Genomic DNA, 19,339 nt, shown 5'->3' with positions numbered 1-19,339 from the left:
CAAGTACTCACTTTCAGAAAGGTCGTCACCGAGACGTCAAATTAACTTCTTTAAGAAGGAAAATAGAAAGAAAATTACTTAATTCTCTTATCAAGGATAATTCCAGTTATAGATAAGCAAATTTATTAAAAGCGCGCTAATCAAAGAACTTATTAGTTTTGCGTTGGTTTTCTTTGCTTAACGTTGACTGTTGTAAGAAAAAAAGGAAACGTGAGATAAAGATTTTCCATATTTTATTTGCTAAAAATGGTCAATGTAGTTGATTGCTTTCCGAGGTAACAAACGAGAAAAACCTAACAGGAAATGAAATTTGTCAAAGAAAAACAAAGCAATTTATCATATGATCCGTGCGGCCCTGCGCACGCTTTGTAAAGCTACACTCTTTTTTTTATAAGAACCTTTTTTATAAGAACGTTGAGGCTGAGATTAACTAAAATTTAAGAACATACTAACAACACGAGGCTGAGAGTCAGTTAAGAACATTTTATTCCAACCAAATATTTTTAAAATGAACAGTATAAATACGGATAAAATAAAACAGGTAAAAGTTCAGGCTATATTGTCCAATTAACCCAAATAATAGGTGTCTTGGCGAAGTCCACATAGATTTATGAACTCCTATAAAAGATAACTTAAGAACTTTCAGGCTCAAATATTGGCAACAATCATAAGAACGTTCAGCCTCAGCCTCAAAATTAGACGTTCTGATATAAAAAAGAGTCTATTGCCGGAGAAAATCCCGTACGAAGGTGGTACGCACTAACGCAAGGGGCCTCGGAAAAAGCCGTACAACTCAGCTAGAGACACAATTTTGTCGCGTGTAACTTATCTAACCTTATGACTTGAAAACATACTAAGATTGATAACAAACAGCATCAAATTGAAATTTACTTCGGAAATTCATCAGTGCTTGTTGGCATAACTACACCTTCTGCATGGATCAACTATAAAGACAGTTCTGAATTGGTCGTATGATAACGGATTTTTACTGAGTTAAAGTTTAGGTCGGGCGCTGGAGGAAAATTAAAAAGAATATTGAGATCTCGGTCATAGCGCCTTGCCCTTACCTCAAGCCAAACATTTTCCGGCGAACCAAACATTTCCCTGTTCGGTCAAAAGCTTTTTTCAGTGGCGACCTATCGGTCCCCCAAAATGAGGAAGGAAATTAGATCGATTATCTGCAAGCTGAGTTAATAATCCAGTTGCATCTGTTGTGCATGGATTTTCGGTTTAAACAAAAGTTTTTGTTATCACACACCATTATTGTATTGTACTCAAATTCAAAACTCTCATGGATCATTTATAAGGAAGACAAGGACAAAAGGATAAGATGGACGCGATTAATGTTCAAAATCAGGTTTTAAAACTACTTCTTGGACGAGGGAGGGGAAGATATCGATATTTATCTGTGGTAAGCGATCAATTATTTACCGATCACGGAAGGCAAAAGTAAAATACACTCTTTTCTTTTTATAAGCATATTGCTTTTCCGGCCCAGGCTGAATATTCTTATTTTTCTGTCGATGTTAGGCTGAAAATATTTTTGTGAATATTCTTAGATTATAGCCACCGAACTGTCATTAGCATCGAACATTTGGCTAGTGCAGGTTTTTATCGTTTTATTGGCTAGTTTTGGCGTTTAGGGAAAGAAAGAATTTTATACGGTTTAGTTAAAACACATAATAATGTTGTATTGTATTTACAAACTTTCAACATAAAAAATTACATTCTTTTCAAAATCTTAGCCTCGGGTTTATTCTTAAAATTTCGCAAATTTCAGCTTCGATATTCTTATAAAATAAATTCTTATATACAAAAAAAGAGTGCACGTAACTGAGGCATTAGCAAACCACCGCATCAGTAGCGGAAAACTTTTAAACAATTATTTTGTCTTTCAACGAATGAAGTTTTGTTACTAAAGGAGCTCTTATTTGTTGCGACCTTATGTTCCCATAATGTTGTTAATGATGTTCATGAACAGAACCAGATTTACAGTAAAATAAACGCGGCATTGATTTTTGGGTGCGTTCTATTGACCCTATCCCGGAATAGGAATACATTGTACAATGATTACAAGAAACCCCTCATAAGAGTTTTTTGGAGTTAATGGTTGTTGATTTTTGTGATGTAAAGCGGGTGGTCATTTCTCATGTCCTTCTGATTTTCTCACATCCATTGTATCAAAGAGTCTTTCATCTTTCCATTTATATATATTGTTTATTTTGTTTCACCGTAAAAGACTGATTGCGAGGGCAAAGTTTACATCGAACTAAATGGTAATTTCATAGATGATATATGAATTAACAAAGAAGTCATCGACACAGTATGAGATACAAAAAATTATATGGAGTGGGGAGGACACTAGTCTTGAAGAATATTATTTATATTTTATATTATATTTAATATGATCGAGATTTCCTCCCGAAAATTGTTCATTTGATGTACCATTGAATTTCCTGTCTAGTTTTTATAATGAAGAACTGAGTTGGACCGAAGAGAGTTTGGAATCCAAGGTCACGTGGCCTCTGTTGTCCCAAGGTTTACCCGCTGTGAAATCCCTGAAAATACTCCACAGAGGACAATTAGCGATAAAATTAATTGGCTCTCAGTATAAAGGGTTTTCCTAACATTAACAGTTCCAAAATACTTTCGAACACTTCTCGTAAACATTGACAACGTGGCCATTTCACCTAAGAAGAAGAAGCCCAAGATAACAAAACCCATGCACGATAATTGAAACAAGTGTTTATTATTGCCAGCAAATTTCAAAAGTAATAAGTTAAAAAGAGTACAGAAATTTTAACCAGACTGCAATAAATAGAGTATAGTGATCTTAAAATATGAAAAAGATTACATGTATTCAGTGGGAAGCATGATTTGTTTAAAGAGAAGGTAGCGTTTCAGTTGGACTTCATTCATCGAAGGTCTCGGCTTGGTCGTTGATTACGCCTGTGTAGAAGAAACAAAACAAGCAAGTAGCAAATCTTCTTGGTTGGTTCTGTTTTATGAGACTTATTGGTCTGAAAATGGGTATATATTTTAATCATATCAGTCTGAAAGTTTGCAAACGGGTATGATTTAAACCCTGGTTAAACGGCGCATGATAGTCGGTGATAGTTGATGATAGTCAAAACTATCATCCACTATTATCAACTATCAAGCGGGTGGTCAAATGGCTCAAAGAAACTATTGTCAGGCACCTGCCAAGTGTCAATATCGCAAACAAAACTTCGCAGGGATAATTTTTTCGCGGCGAAAGAAGGCAGCTGCCTGCTTCGTTTTCCTTCAATTGTTGGAAGAAGTAACTGAAAATTAATCTTGAGGGCGCTGGTGAAAAAAAAAAGCTGACCGAAGAACTATCATCAACTATCATGCGCGTGGTCAAACGGGGAAAACTATCATCAACTATCATGAAGAATTGGAACACGCTCAAAGTGAATGATAGTTGATGATCGTCGATGATAGCGCATGATAGCTGGTCAAACGAGTGCGCGCGCTTTATCGACTATCATCACTGACTATCATTGACTATCATGCGCCGTTTGACCAGGGCTTCATAGCGTTTTATAAAATAGCCAGGGTCAAGCAAGCACTGTGATTGATCAAACTGAGTTCTGTATAGCTCCACAATGCACGAAGCGTACGTATACGTCCATTATCATTGTACATATGCACGGAGCACACGTCAGATTTTTTGCCTGGGAAAAATCTGAGAAATTCAGAGAAAGAATCGAATGCGCTGTCACTCCAGCGATTCGCAAAGAACAGTCTCTTGTACTGATGTTTCCAGACTTTTAATTAACTTCAACTTGTCTCTCAACACCTTGTTCTGTCGCACTTTGTAATAATCATCGCACTTTGTAATACCTGTCGCACTTTGTAATAAAACTGTCACACTTTGTAATACCTGTCGCACTTTGTAATAACACTTGTCACACTTTGTAATAAAATAGCTGTCACACTTTGTAATAACAAGTTGTCGCACTTTGTAATAAATGAAGCTGTCACACTTTATAATAACAAGTTGTCGCACTTTGAAATAAGCTTTCAAATTTCCTTTGAATAGGATATTTGGTAGAAAATATGACTTAACTAATCCCCCCGGGGCACAAATACGTTCTTCCTTGATATTTTACTCTGCATACTTAACTGAGGGGACGAACCCGTTCTACTCCACGCTTCTCCCAATTGTTATTTTGGAGATCACATAGCTTGTTTAGCAACGATGGAGTGTAATAACTGAACAGAGGGGAAATAGCTCCAGGTAAAAATAAAAAGATGAGCGAGAGGGTTGAGTCCAAGGGTAAGCAAGGGAGACGGAGGCTTCAAGTGACTCGCTACTTGTTCTATATGAGGTTGCATTTTTTCGCGTGCACATAAAAAGTTTTCTCATTTGTATAAATTCCCATTTAAAAATCAGTTTGCTTGAAATACCGTTGAATCGTATCGAGTACCAATAGTGGCCAGATCTGGGTCCATGCAGTTGTTCAAAGTCCCATTAAGCTAATCCTGGGTTAACGTGAACTTTGATTCGAGTTTAATTGCTAATCAATAAAGATTCTTCCAAAAGGGTTTTGCTCCTAAGTTTTTACTTTGGACTTTTCTTTAACTTTCGCTTCAAATTAGCTTTTAAAAACGTTTTTAACCTCGGTCATGCTTTTAATCGGGGCCGGAATTAGCGTTAATCGGCTTTCGAACAACCGGTCCCTAAAGATTACATATATTTTGTCTGAAATAGGGTCAGGGTTTGGAAAATACAAAACGTACGTTGAGATTGTTCTATAGTGTACATTCGGCTAAATGACTTTTATTGATGGAATTACTGAATAAAACAGGCTACGAAGTTTTCACTACCTGCAAGGAATCCTTCCCCACTTCGGCAGAGATGACAGGTTCTCCGGCAGTTTGTAAGCGAGAATGCTAAGTTTTTGTAAACCAAGCATCCGTAGGTTCGACGTAGTAGTTTGCAAAATGTTGGTTTAAGATCTATACATTCTGCGGAACCAATAAACAGTGTTAATCAAAACTCCGTGTTATTCGTCAAGGGGATAAACCAGGAAAAGCAAAACTTGAGACTGTCTTCATCGCACGCGTTTTCCCGCGCTTGGCGACAGTTACATGCATTCGCTTCAAATTGTGATTGGCTCATTCCCTATTTTGGAATAAGAATACACACAATGATGACAAGATATCCCTCATGAGAGGTTTTTGAGTTGCTGCAGTACAAAATGACTCGTAAATTATTATGTGTCAGCGAAAGTTGGAAGAAATGTCTTCCCAAACGTTACTTAAAAAGAGAAATCTAACAATCATTTCGCTTATTCGTATTTTGGAATACAGTCACTCGAACGCAACCTAAATAACGAAGTCGGGAGAGGAATTTTTATGAAGTGGACTTTTTCGAACCATAGCCGTTCCTCACTCTAGAACTGACAATTTGCCCCTAAACTTTACCCCAGGGAATCACGTATTTTGAGAAACTACCCCGTTTAAATTTTTTCAAGCAGAATGAAAAAAAAAAAGAAAAGAAAAAGAAAAAAAAGAAAAGGGAATATGCTAAAACCGTCGAAAATTCAGAGCACAGTACCTCCAACATTGGCATTAATGTTCATGTCAGTCAATGATCCTAATCCATCGTTAGACCAACTCAACAGAAGTGTCAAAACAAAGAACGTGAGAACTGTAACCTTTCTCCTCAACATGTTTAAAACCACTTCAAATGTGATAGCTTCGGTTCTTTCTTGTGTCGTTGTAAAGCAAAATGATGCCTTTGGTGTTTTCTTGCTTTTATACTGCACTTTGTCTTGAGATGTACGCAAGACATGTGCGAGGGGTGAGAGATAAATAATTATCTGCCTCTTCCATGTGAGATAACATGAGAAGCTTGTAATTTGTGTTGCGACAAAATCAAACTTGTTGTTACCTCAAGACGCATGTGGCGCTCCTCATTTAAGAGATACCGACAAAATTATGTAAAAAAAATTACCAGAAATCCCAACACACTGTGATCAGTACGGACTGGTTTTCTTTGTAACTGAAGTAAAAAAGAAGAAGCTACACAGCCACATTTCCATAAAAGAAAACGGAAACAACAAAAACAAAGAACTACAACAAAAAACAACACGAAACAAAAACAAACAGACAATTTTCATTTTCAATTTATTTTATTTTGCCCATGGTTTATAATACATAGTTATGAAACACGATGGCGTGGGAACCCAGGAGAAACCACTTATGAAAACTAAGGTTTCCTCTCAAGATTCACCATTGAATGTCCTACTACAAAGTGGTTCAATAAGAAAAAAAGGGACAAAACAAGAGAAAATCAAAGGTTATAACTGATAACAAACAAATCAACAAACAAACAAACAAACAAACAAACAAACAAAAAAACAAAAAAAAACAAAAAAAAAAAAAACAAACATCGTGGAAACAATCCAGGTACATACACTCTTGTCATGTTTTTCTGTTTCCCGTGTTAAACCAAGTATTTTTTGTCCCCCAATGTCATGCAATGTCTGTAGCTGAAAACCACTGAGATGTGATAGCTTCGATTCCTGAAGCTGAATTTAGCGTAATCATGACTTTGTGGTTTTCTTGCTTTTATACCTTACTTTCTGATGCACATAGGCCATGTGCGAGGAGTGAGAGATAATTATCTGCCTCGTAAACGCTTGGGTAACATGATAAGTTTGAAATTTGTGTTTCGGCAAATGGAACTTATTGTTACCTCAAAGGCGAATGTGCCTCTCCCCAATTAAGAAATATCGACAGAATTAATTTAAAAATCCCTGATCTTCTAATCTGCCGAATCCCTTCACTGCCGCTGCATTACTAAAGTTAATGTGATGGTTTCAAAAAGGGGAAAAAAAAGAAGGAAAAACTGGACAGGCAAACAAGTACATTCCAAAAAATAAATAAAAACTAAAACAGAAAGCAAGGAGCCCCCCTTAAAAAAACAAACAAGAATTAACTATCGTTAATTAACTCGAGTTAATTTCCACGAAACCCTGATAACGTAGACGATTTATTTTCGAGACGCCGATCTACTTCGGCTTTTTTCAATTCCTGTATGCGGTGGAATTCAAAACTTAAACGGTGTCGCTCTACGTCGTATTCACAAATGGCCGACATGCGCGGGAAAAAAAAGGTACTAGACACCAAAACCAGGCGTTTTAGGACAAACAAAATATAATTTACCAGCGAGTGTAAGCTCTACAGAGAGGGTAATCAGCGGATACCTGATCTCTTATTCCGAACATGTTTAAGTTCTATTATTTATTGGTTTGCTTCTTGTGGCAATCACAAATGCAAAGTATACGCTCAAGGGAAGAAATCAGTTAAATTTTTTGCTTCAAACCTTCGAGGGCAATATACGAAAAAGTGTTGGAAAGATCCTCGCTCTAGCAGGTACTACACAGGTTTTCTCCGTGTAATTTTTAAAAAGGGAAGTAAAATAGGTCTTGAAGGAACGCTTGAAGGTTGAATTATTCGGAAACAAAAAATCCAACCGATTTGTTCACTTGAGTGTCTACTTTGCATTTGAGATTGCTACAAGAGACAAGCCAAGAAACACTAGAGCTCTCTTGCTCGGATCTGAAAAACTTGCTATCAAAGAGCTTATCCGCTGAGTAGTCTCCCTGTGATCTTGCACTCGCTGTAAAATTATTTTTTGTTTATCCTAAAATGCCTCGTTTTGATGCCTAGCGCCAGTTTTTTCCGCACACACACCATTTGTGAATTGTATTTGTGTCGGATATTTCCATTTCAATCATTCAAGTAAATTTCTGCCTCAGTTGATGACTAAATCAACATTCTTTGGAATCACAGACGTTGGAATTTAATTTCCTCAGCCCTTTCGAAATTTAATCATCGCTTCCGCGTTCATTTCCTTTAGGAATGTGCCGACGTTGAGCCCCAAAAGTCAGCGGCAGAATCTCGAGGATGCTATGGAAACCAAGAGATAAAAAATTCCCCCACCTTTTCAGACAATTCCGTTAATAACTAGCAGTTGTATTAAAGGTTCATTAGCGTAGATTGCTAACAATTTGACATTAAATTCTTGCAAGAGTCGAGGTCTCTTTTAAAATACAAGCTTTGATAATATCTGCATGAATTAGGGAAGAAAAACTCCCTGGAATCAAAGCAAATACAGTTCAGTTCTAACTTAGAGTCTTTGTTTAAAAAGAGCCAAGCATTATAAGCTGGGCCTCCAATAAACGATACTTCAACTTGGGTTTGTCCAGAATCGGATGTGCTGCGGAAAGTGTTTTGCCGAAATAAGCTATATTTGGGACCACAAGAAATGCGTTTTCAAATAAAAACAAACTGAAGAATCATAAAGCACTGTTAAATTAAGTGTCGCACAACCACAGCCAAAGTGATTGCACTGACCAATCACAGAAGACGCAAACAGCGCAATGAACCAGTCATAACTCAATGGTTTTGGTTTTGCTTCTTCTTGTCGAAAAATTGGCGCGAGGTTTTCGAACCAATTACAGAGTGTAGAAAAGCAAAAACAAAGCAAACGAAAAAATGCTTTCGACAATCAATTGAAAATCACTCTACTCAAATTGTGTTAACAGTAAATAACTTTCAGTTTTTCTCTGTTTCTTTGTCATCACTTGAGGTATCATTAAGTACGGAAACTCAAAACCAACTGGCTAAACCTTGTTTGTAATCGGGATCCCCTATCCCACTTTTGATATGCTCGCATATGGTCGGAACATGTTTTAAGATAAGGACATTAAAATGAGTTTGAATTTGCAGTTTTCCTGAAATTCGATGAATCACTAAAGGACCGTTAAACTGGCATAAGCTGTGACCTTCATCTTCTGAGTAGAGCGCTATTTGCATCGTAAATGGGACAAATCTTTCGTTATCCGTTAAAGTAACTCTTATGTACTGCATCAAAGAACCAAAACACGCATCTTCATTAGGAAATAATCTTACAACTTTTAAAGCCTCAGACAACTTAGCCAATAGTTTCCCACTAAACACATAGCCGGGACCAGAAGCATAGGGTGGGTATGTTGCATAGGGGTATTCTTTTTTCGACACATAAAATTTATTATCATGCTCACGGAAAGGTTCCTTGTCTATCAGAGCTGCACCCATATACAAAGGCTCATCTTGTTGCTTTCGTTGATATTCTTTTAGCCATAAAATTAGTTCGTGTATGTTAACATAGGAATCTTCGTCTGCTTTCATGACATACTCAGCCTGGCAATGCTTAGCTGCCCATTGAATTCCAAGCGCCATCTTTCTTGTTAGATTTCTGTAAGAATCGATGAAATCTCCAAATACAATATCTTCATAGAAATTGGCCTCATCCAGAAGCAGGTCGTCTAATTTTGGGTTGTGGGTCTGTCCTAACAGAAACACTGTCTTCCACAATCTTAAACCAGAAGAAGAGAATGTGTCGTGTAAACTTATTTTTATTTTTAAATGCGTTATAAACATCATAAACTCGCTAGATGAGCCCTTTTAGCTCTTATAGCAAGTGTTGAAATAAATGTTGTTTATAAAAAGAAAAAATAGTAAAACAGAAGCAAATTAGTGTGTTGACACCCTAACATGTCAAAGTTCTTTTCAAATAAATCCCAAAACGAACAATCACGGGAAAAAGAAAAGATAAGCAAAACTGCTCTGCGTTTTTTATAGTTTGGTCGTGATCGAATACTGCATGGCAATTAAAATAGATTAATAATGTGTAAATTAACATGTTTGTATGATCAAATGCGCAGAGAAACTATCAGAGCATAGAGGGAATCGAGATATTGTAGAACATTTTGCTTTTTCCTTCTCGAAGCCTGTTAATTTTTCTGATTTTTTTTAAAGCGAGATTTATTCGTTATCCTCACAACTGTTTTAAATATCTTATGCCTCATCGCTCAAACGGGTTTCAACTCTCAAGCCTCATTAGTTTTGAAGTTAATCCGTTACTAACCTTGGTATGTGTTGTGTTCCCGTGCTGACCTTATTGATTCTGTTCTCGTGTCTTCCCCAAGACATTCGGATGGCTGCTCTCTCCTTGACGTTTTCCGGTTTTGAATGAATTAGTATTAAAAGAAATGGCGCTTGTTTACAGTCGAGTACAGCAGCGTGATTTCCATTTTTGATTTGATCATCTTTTCTTGTTTGCGTCCAATTTCCTTTAAACAGTGCAGCTTGTTCGAAGGCTTTTCCAGCAACGCGCTCTATTTGGTCAAATCTCCGAAATGTTTCATTGATTTCTATTTGCAGTCTTCGGAGATCACCATAGAGAGCTTGGTCTTTTTCATTAATGTGATTAACATCCTCTTTGACCGACCGTTTGGCATATTGATAATTGATGATCATTAAAAAGTTGGATAGTCCCAAAAAAGCAGACAAAAGGAGAAGAATTTTAGATCTTAAAACAGCGGACACGAAACACATCTCGACGAAATAAACTCAAGTTAATGATTATCATGTATATTTTTGAAAATAAAACAAAAGAGTTTATATCACTTTGGTCGTTCATTGTTTCAGTGGTGTAAAGCTACCATGACAACTATGTTCAAGTTAAAGCTACAAATTAAAAAAAAAAAAAAAACATTTCGCAGATAAAGGAGTTGTTTAATCAGCACCCACAGTCCTTATGTGTGGAAACACATCACTCACGTGTTCTTTTATACCTGATCATGTTGCTCAAACATTTGTTTGGTGTTGTGAGTGGTTTCAATGCAATAGCGCCAGCGTGTTGACAGTCTTCTTTGCATTACCTTAGTTAAAATTTGCTGATACAGCTGAACCTCCCGCCGCGGGAAGCAACTGCCCAAAATACTAGCACAGGGGTCGCTTGATATATTCTCCCCCTGCGTGGTTTAGTTTTAGCTAGTGCCAACGCTCTTTTTCGTTCCCGTTTTTATATTACAGTGCATACATATACACAAGATCTGATGCTAATAGCGCACACAAAATTAAAAAATGATAGCGAAGGTCTGACACCAAGAAAGACAAAACGAAAACGAAACAAACAAACAAACAACCTAAAAACGAAGTCAAAACGCTTCTCTCAGTCTTGATAAATTTCTTAAATGTATCCTAGGAAAATCTTGTTGCTCACTGGAATGTTTCCTTGTTTAGTTGTTATGATACGGGGAGTATGATTGTGTTGACTGTCAAAGTTATTGCTATTCAAGTAAGCCCTAGGGGTAACAGTTGTTAAAATTAGTGAAATACGGAAAAATATAACCGCGTTTTATTTCATTGCTGGACCTAACTGATGCAGTTTTTGTAACGTTCATTGTAGGAACTACATTGCTTTGTTGGCTCAGACGATTTAATAAAAAGTTAACTAGTGAGCAGCACTCGTGTACATGTGTTCTTACGAAATGTAAACTCTAGTATGAGTTAAGTATATATACAGGTGCTTCGTGTTGTATTGTTAAACTCCCTGACGAAGTGTGCGTTAGTCACACGAAACGCGTAGCAGAAATAAAGAGTTACACAACTATAGTTCGCAGAGTGCTGCTCACTAGTAAAGTTTTTGTTAAATAATTTTATTAAACTGTCTTCAATTTCGAGGACGCAAGACACTGTATATATCTAGACTGAAAATTGCCTTGAGCTTTGAGCTATAATTGTGCCACTGATAAATTGAACAATCGTGGTTTCTCGTTAAAAGGTGAGCAAAGGGTTATTTTCCTCAAATCTCTGCGATACAAGGACATAACCGCCGTTTATTAATTAGTTGAAACATCAAAGTTAACAGCCACTCGAAACCATACGCGATGACTTTTCTTAAATGAACTATTTACAAATGACTGGGACAGAACATTAAAGCTTAAGTTAATTTATGTAAACTTGCCGAGGGAAAAAAAACCTACCAGGTTTGGCACGGCTAAAGGAAGAAGCGTGATGGGCAGTTATTTTAGCAAATGAAGTCCATACTCAGGCATAAGTGATATAAATGATAAATCTTTTTACTTGGCAACAAAGACTTTCTTGAGAATGATGATTATTCAAGAAAGTGACGCAGGCATACTCGGAAAAAAGAAATCCGAGTGCTCCTATCAGGAGTCGAACCTAAGACCTTCCGATTACTAGTTCGGACGCTCTACCACTGAGCTACAGGAGACTCGTGGGTGCTAAGGTCATTAAACTAGGTTCATGGGACAAACATCCTGCATACTGCTAGGATTTGAATGTCGAACGTGTGGTATATGAGAGAAATGTGATGGTATATTTCCAGCCTGGTGAATGAATGAGAATGATGATTATTCAAGAAAGTGACGCAGGCATACTCGGAAAAAAGAAATCCGAGTGCTCACTCGGCGGCACCAATGGGTGTAAACAAACTAAACACGTTAATGAAAACGATGGTTTTGAAAGCAAACACCAACAACAAGCGTCTCACCAAGCATAGTGCTCGTAAACGTGATTCAAAAACTTAATGATAACGATATTCCGCGGGCACAGAAACGTGCATAACATCAGACAAACTACAGTGGCTTGAACCTTAACCAGCAAAAAAATTATATCAGGCATCTTGAGCAGGACATCTCAAACACAGATGACTACTAGTACTTCAACTAGCGGAACTGCCGCCGCAAGCACGAGTAAAACTCCGATGAATTTTTTCCAGGGAGCTGTAATAAGTGGAGGCCAGTTTACGATTTCCGTCAACGCACTTACTACCTCGCCAACTATTCAAACCCGAGCGTCCATCCCTGAAACCACTGAAAAGATATGGAAGAGAGTCCGAATTGAGGAGTCCGACTCAGATTAAACTTTACAACCAATATTTTTATATTTTGTGTTTGCTGTAATGTTGCATTTCTAACGGAAAGGCCGTTTACATAGCTTACATCTTTTATGAGCTTTTGACGTGAATCTGTGTAACGACAAACTTTTATTAAACAAGAATTCAAATCTCAGTATGCATGTAATAAACAAAAATACACCATGGAAAGTGCGTCCGTATGGCATTTACGCACTCGTTGGTTTGTTTTAGAAATCTCACTCGTTCGCTGCGCTCACTCGTTCGATTTCTGATACTTCGCCAACTCGTGCGTAAACAAAGACCATACGGACACACTTTCCATGAAGTATTCGGTTAACAGTGCAGTATATTTGAAGTTTTCAATTTTTTATTTTCCTTTGTTTGTCGGGTTTATGGTAATGTATACTAATGAGTATAAAACAAAGGGAAATGAAAATTGAACCGAGGATAAAATTGAGCCACAATTCCACATGTTAATATTTTTGGTTGTGTAATGGGTCGGTACAGTTTCGATACAGGGTTTTGGTGATTATACCTAGATTTTTAAATTGGCTTTTTAGTAGACCTATGTTGGCCGAAATGATACAAGGAAATTTTGATCGAAGTTTGTCAGGACTGATATTTTACTTGTAGTAAAAATGACATTAGCAGTGACGACGATAAACAAAAAACCTTGAAAACAGTAAACTTCAATTTTACGGTATATGGCAAATAAAACATACAAAAAAATATTTTTCTTTGATTTTAAATAAATCGTAAAAACATTTCAGGCCAAGCCTTGTTTCAGAACATCACATAATTTTGAGGTCCATTACACGAACTAAGGTTTAGAATGTTTTTGCCATCTATTTTAAAACAAACACATTATTTTATAATTGTTCTTGTACATTTCTTTTATTATTCAAATCTGGATCGCGCAAAATTTATGATTTGCTGATTTCGAAGTTTTTTTGTTTATAGTTGGCAATAACGATTTCATTAAAAAGTCAATCATGACAAGTATCAATCCAAACCCAATAATTGTCGAACGGTAAGAGGAAAGACTGCTAAAAGGCTGGTTGTAAAAATGGGATATGTTCCTCAAAAACTGTACCGAAACGGTTTTAAGGGGTGGGTTAAAGTATTTCCGTTTCTTAAGGAAACCACAAAAGTCCCGTTGTGCTACTTATCAAAATTTGCAGTGGATCACTGCCCTCATATGCCACTGAAGTACCTGCGATATAATCGCCGGCAACTTCCAGTGAAGGGCTCCAGGTATCTCTGCGGCATACTGCGCAGGTGCCGAGCCTGCGTGCAGACGTCTCATATTCCCTTTACTCAGGTTAATTGCGAAAGCTTGCTTCACACATTTGTACGAGCTACATACTCTCCGTCATTTTGGAATTTAACGCATTGTGGCATAGATTTTACCACTTAGGAATCGCCGAATATGTTCTCAATATTTTTTTTTGTATCGCCGGCAAGCAGGAAGAATCGCTGACGTGCCTGTGCACAAAGTCAGTGAAGTCGATCCAATTGACCTTCGCAGGAAATTTGGCGAAAAAGGCCTGGGATATCTTCTTATGTCAGCGGCTCATGTTCCCACATGCGGCAACAGTATCTCAGGTATAGTATCGCCTTCTAATATAGAAGTCAGTATTGCGCAGTTTATTTAGCAAGGGCCATAAGCAGCAGATCTTGTGGAATCCAAAAAGAAAATGGGTGGTAATCACGCATTTTTCAGAGATGTATAAGCAACAACAATTCTAAAAAGCTCTAAAATACAAAACAAATTCAACTCTGAAAAATTCGTGGTTACCCCTAATTTTCTTTCTGGACTGCCAACAACCCTTGCTAAGATCTGTAAGTCCTCACATGGTCTTGAACCGCGAAAAAATCTTTATTGTAGCAGGCCGTCTTAAAAAACTCGAGTTTCTCGGAACATTATTGCCCGGCGACAATGTCGCACGTACTTCAGCGACATTTGAGGGGCATCAGTGAGTCTGTAGGACGGTGCCTCCTTTTGCTACTACGCATCCGTTCTGGGCATCTAGGGATCCCCGGCCGGTGAAGCCCAGTTCTCCCAAACACGTATCGTCGATGGACTGGGAATGATTTCTTTACTATAAGTCTTACGAATGCTCCTTGCCCTCTGTCATCTTGGGATTAAAGGATAAAATCTACTACTAAATATACGTTTCATTATACATTTTCATCGCCAGAATGTCGGAGGAATCGCCGACCTTATGCTAACTTTGTAGCCACTTCGGCAGGAAAGACCTTAAAATATCTTTATGTCGGCCGTTTACCGGAGCCGGACAGACCACGTCACAGGGATGCGGCAGCATACGACAATTAAGAACAAGGGCTATAATTGCAGCACCTTTTGCGTGCAGCTTTTGGCTTAGACCAAGGTGAACAGTTTGGCAACGACTTGTACCAAGCAAAGACGAAAACAAATTACGCGAGGGCCGGTGTGAACCTATTTTACAACGTACATAGGTGGTAACAAGAGAGGATCTCTTGGTGGTCAGGACGTTAAGCCTGCCCGTTATTGAATTTTCCCGTCAATCCCCTCCCGCACTGAAAAAGCAACAATAAGAGTTGGTTCGAAATTTTTATGGTACGAAATTTGTTGTTGTAGTAATCTGACAACACAACCTGCCAAAAAATAAATAAATAAATAAATAAATAAATAAATAAATAAATAAATAAATAAATAAATAAATAAATAAATAAATCAGTAAATAAATAAATAAATAAAGAAAGAAAGAAAGAGAGAAAGAAAGAAATAAAGGGACGCCCCACAATGCGTTGCCGCCAGATCTGACTACCGCAAAAAAGCGATTTCTCAAAGAAGAAAGAAAGAAAATGCAATAGGTTTCCCATCTTATAAGAAGTTTCGAGTGAATATATACGCTTACAATCCAAGCCAAAATGTTTTACGGGTTTTTAAACCTAAAAAAGGTTCAAAAGCATTTTGAATGGAATCAGTTTGACGAAAATAATCGATTGCTGTCCCTTAGCTGCAGTATAAAGATAATTTTTGAAAGTGATAATTATCAGAACCTTACGGCGTAAACGTTATCATCCATCATTAATTTGTCAACCATTTGTTATTAAGACACAATGAGACGGCGTTGACTGCATTTCTGGGTAATCTTTATTCTCACTATCAATTCATGTTGATTAATTCTTTCATTTGTCCTGAATGTGAATGATACTTACTAAAAACAAAAAATAATACCAAAAAACACGTACTAGTTACGGCTTTCTGTCTAACTATGCAAATATGACCGATGTTACATTATACTTTATTGCTTGTCGTTTCCACGTTTGGCAAAAAAAATCACCCATTAGGAATTTTGAACTTAGTAATATTTTTTGTTGATGAATGGAAAATCTTCAGTTTCGTCCTGCATTAATCCAGCCCTCTTGAGAAGTTTTGATTTCCAGTCTTGAAATCCTCTTTTCCCTTCGCATTGGAGTCGTTTGCTGCACATTGTTTTCTCGGTGTTGCACTCCGTGCATTCGAGAGGAGTTTCACAAAAGGTTAAACACATTTCCCACTTATAGTGACAGCGAGACTGACATGCATCTTCCACTGTCTTAGCGAAACAGGGTACCAAGAACAGCACTCCAAGACAGGCGCCGATAATCCTCATCTAAAGCAATAAGAAATTTGCTTATGGCACAAAATCAAGATTAATCGTTGCGTAGTCGATTATTTATTTCAAAAGAGGACAAATAATCCCATCGTAAACGATTAAAAAAAAAAAAAAAAAAAAAAAACTCGAAAACGACTGTAAAGCCTTTAAAGTAAAATTCTGAGATTTGGTCGTTTTCAGCTTCAAGAATTTTTTCATTGTTTCCTATGGGATAGTTGCTCTCTTTTAAAATAAATAGTGAACTTGTACAACGATAATTCCTTTACAGTAAAATTCTAAGGTTTGGTCGTTTTACGGCTCAATAATTTTCTATCGTTTGCGATGGGATAATTTGTCCTCTTTTGAAATAGATAATCATCTAGTAGCTACTAGTTTTGTGAAAACATCATGTGTAGTAAAACACTGACGAAAGCACTTTAGTGGTATAGACTTGAATGCTTTTGTAAAGACTAGCCTTGCTATTCTTCATCAGGCCGAATTCCAATTTTGCCCCTCATGCAATAAAAAGGGTGAATTTGTAGCTTTAACTTAATGGAGGCTTGTTATTTATTTAGGAAAGTTCTCTTTTACTGATGACCAGCTGTGGATTTTCAGTAAAGGCTAATTCTGTTATCAGATTCGATCGCTTTATTGTGGTTGAAAATGTTGCCTGCTTATTTTCAAAACACAGCTTCAGAGTACTAATTACTTACAGCTTGGGTGAATATATACTACTTTTTTGAGTTTATTGAAAGCTAACAATTTTACCGAGCGGTGTTGAGTTCGGTGTAGGCGTTGGGGGCTTGTTGTCAAAGAACAACTAGCCTTAATGAAATTCTGTTTTATGATTATTTCGGAGTCTATGACGTTATGAAGATTCGAAGTACGGCATTTGTATTTATTTTGGTTTTGGTATCCTGCTGGGAGAGATATTAACTTTTGGAGTGACCATAACATGGAAAAATTTGGTGAAACCGAATAAATATTTTGTATTGTTGATTTCTTAACCATTTTGATCACAGAAGAAATCAGATCTCAGATTGAGGTCACTGCTTTGGGTCAGTTCAGTTACATAAAGTCAGTAATGTAAATTAGAACAGAAAATTTTCCTGTCGATAATACTATGACACTGTTCCGCGAAAAAAAAAAAAAAAAAAAACAAGAATTATAGCGAAAGTTTAGAACTACAAGGTTCTTAAAATCTAATTTCAAACAACTGAGGTTTAATGTTTGAAAACATGAAGATAAGCTCACCTTGCACCTTCTGTGTATATCAAGACCACAGGAACTTGTAGCTTGTAAAGACCTCTGTGTCATTGTGGGGACTGTCACTGCAGTTCCTTATAACTGTTGCCTAGCATCCGGCCTCGTTGTGTGGATAATACATTAAAGGGAGTTGAAAGCGCCACTTACTAACTATACAATGAACAGGCCGAGGTCTGTTTCTTTAAACGTCCGGGAAAATTTATTAGTGTATGAATTATTTGGGGGACGTTTTCTATCGTGCTTTTGTCGGCATTTTATTTAGGTCATCATTTGGCATTGTTTACTTGTCTCTGCGAATGAAGACGTGATTGATTCACCTGCTAAAAGTTATGTCAACACGTTTGTGTGACAGTTCTAGTTTTCAAAACATATACCTCTGATTTTGTCGGTTTTCACAACAAACATATGATCAGCGGACCGCCGTGAATGAAGAGACTTGATTCAATTCCTTGTAAACTTTAGCATTGACTCAGACCAACTCTTTGATTTATTTTGATTCTTACCTTAATAGACATATTTTTTCTGGAGTTATTCACAATATAGCAGGTCATGAACCATCCCCAAGAAACCTTTTTGCCGACTTTAGAAGTGGCAAAGGGGTTTCACCTGTTTTCAATCTAAGAGCACAGCGCTGTAATCACTTTTAAAACAATCGATTATCTTTAGCATTTTAGACTGAGTGATGTTGATCGGTGGCATTGCGTGAAAGAATTATGCTTTTCTTTTAAAAACGTGGGAGTGTTGTTGTTAAAAAATAAAGAAAAATAAAAATATTGCCGTTTATTACATTTTTGAGTCACTCAATACAACTCAGGAAAACCAAAGACAAAAATCTTTCGTTGAAGCTGCACGCAGAAAAGTGTGGCTTTTACATTGGCTTAAAAATTCCGATGAAAATAAGTTTACTTCATTTTTGTAAGAAAAGAGTATTACGTTCTCCTTACCTGTCATCCGGCAAGATATTTAGAATTTATCTGTTCGGTTACGGAAAAAGATGCGGTTGTTTTCTTTCCATTACTTTGTTCAGCCAATGATTTAGCGGTTTCAGAGTCACGGCCGCAGGAAGTGGATACGGAAATTCAGTTTTTCCGCGATTTTCGACAAGGTTTTCCTTTCGTTGTTACTTGTAGCTCAAAAATTGATGATTGATGATTTTATGCGGAAACTACGTTGCAAAACAGACTAAGAATAGATAAAAGCAGTAAGAATTAATTAAGAGTTTAAATTTTTTTATAAGTGAAGGTTTCGTGATACGTAAGCAAGTGAAAATTAACGATTGAAACGAACTGGACGTTTCAGAGTCGTCTTAGCAGGAAAATGGTGTCGTGACTCCGAAACGTCGTTCCTTTGTATAGTTAATTTTCACTTGCTTATTATTTTTTTAATGATAATTATCTTGCTAGAAAACAAAAGTTTAATGGCGGCATGTGATGGATTGGAAATTTACTGCGATGGAGCTTTTGAATTTGATTGGATTAGCTCTCAGCAAACCAAGATAACTAAGATGACTTCTCCTAGATTATCTCTCATGTACTTGTCTACTAGACTACTAAGACAACATTACACTAACGGATAATTTCTGGTATCAAAGGCCATCTAAAAAGTAGTTGCACATACACGTTTCTTTGAAGGGTATGCCGTCGTTTCAAAGCTAACAGGTATTGCAGCATGAATTTGTTTCTGTTAGAAACATCACAGG

At 37.0% G+C, this 19,339-nt stretch overlaps 2 protein-coding genes and 1 long non-coding RNA gene across 3 annotated transcripts; all 3 read right to left on the bottom strand.

Annotated features, from left to right (window-relative positions):
• Positions 1-2,044: 2,044 nt before the first annotated feature.
• Positions 2,045-6,006, bottom strand: LOC146484217 (uncharacterized). The gene is made up of 3 exons (XR_014863663.1): positions 5,588-6,006; positions 4,855-4,995; positions 2,045-2,949 (listed from the first exon to the last, which is right to left on the bottom strand). It is a non-coding gene; the product is annotated as an uncharacterized LOC146484217 (long non-coding RNA).
• A 499-nt stretch (positions 6,007-6,505) lies between these two features.
• LOC146484216 (beta-1,3-galactosyltransferase 5-like) lies at positions 6,506-10,438 on the bottom strand. Its single transcript, XM_085104949.1, has 2 exons — positions 9,950-10,438; positions 6,506-9,397 (listed from the first exon to the last, which is right to left on the bottom strand). Exons 1-2 carry the CDS (start codon positions 10,417-10,419, stop codon positions 8,650-8,652), a joined length of 1,218 nt encoding a protein of 405 aa, XP_084961075.1. The 5' UTR covers positions 10,420-10,438; the 3' UTR covers positions 6,506-8,649.
• Positions 10,439-15,867: 5,429 nt separating this feature from the next.
• On the bottom strand, positions 15,868-18,314 carry LOC146484215 (uncharacterized). Its single transcript, XM_085104948.1, has 2 exons — positions 17,629-18,314; positions 15,868-16,392 (listed from the first exon to the last, which is right to left on the bottom strand). The coding sequence occupies exons 1-2, from the start codon at positions 17,689-17,691 to the stop codon at positions 16,099-16,101; spliced, it is 357 nt and encodes a 118-aa protein (XP_084961074.1). The 5' UTR covers positions 17,692-18,314; the 3' UTR covers positions 15,868-16,098.
• Between the last annotated feature and the right edge of the window lie 1,025 nt (positions 18,315-19,339).

Source organism: Pavona decussata, unplaced genomic scaffold (genome assembly GCF_977016875.1).
Source record: "Pavona decussata unplaced genomic scaffold, jaPavDecu1.1 SCAFFOLD_36, whole genome shotgun sequence".
NCBI classification, from domain to species: Eukaryota; Metazoa; Cnidaria; class Anthozoa; order Scleractinia; family Agariciidae; genus Pavona; species Pavona decussata.
The sequence above is the reverse complement of the archived record's forward strand: the minus strand, read 5'-3'. Positions and strand labels throughout refer to the sequence as shown.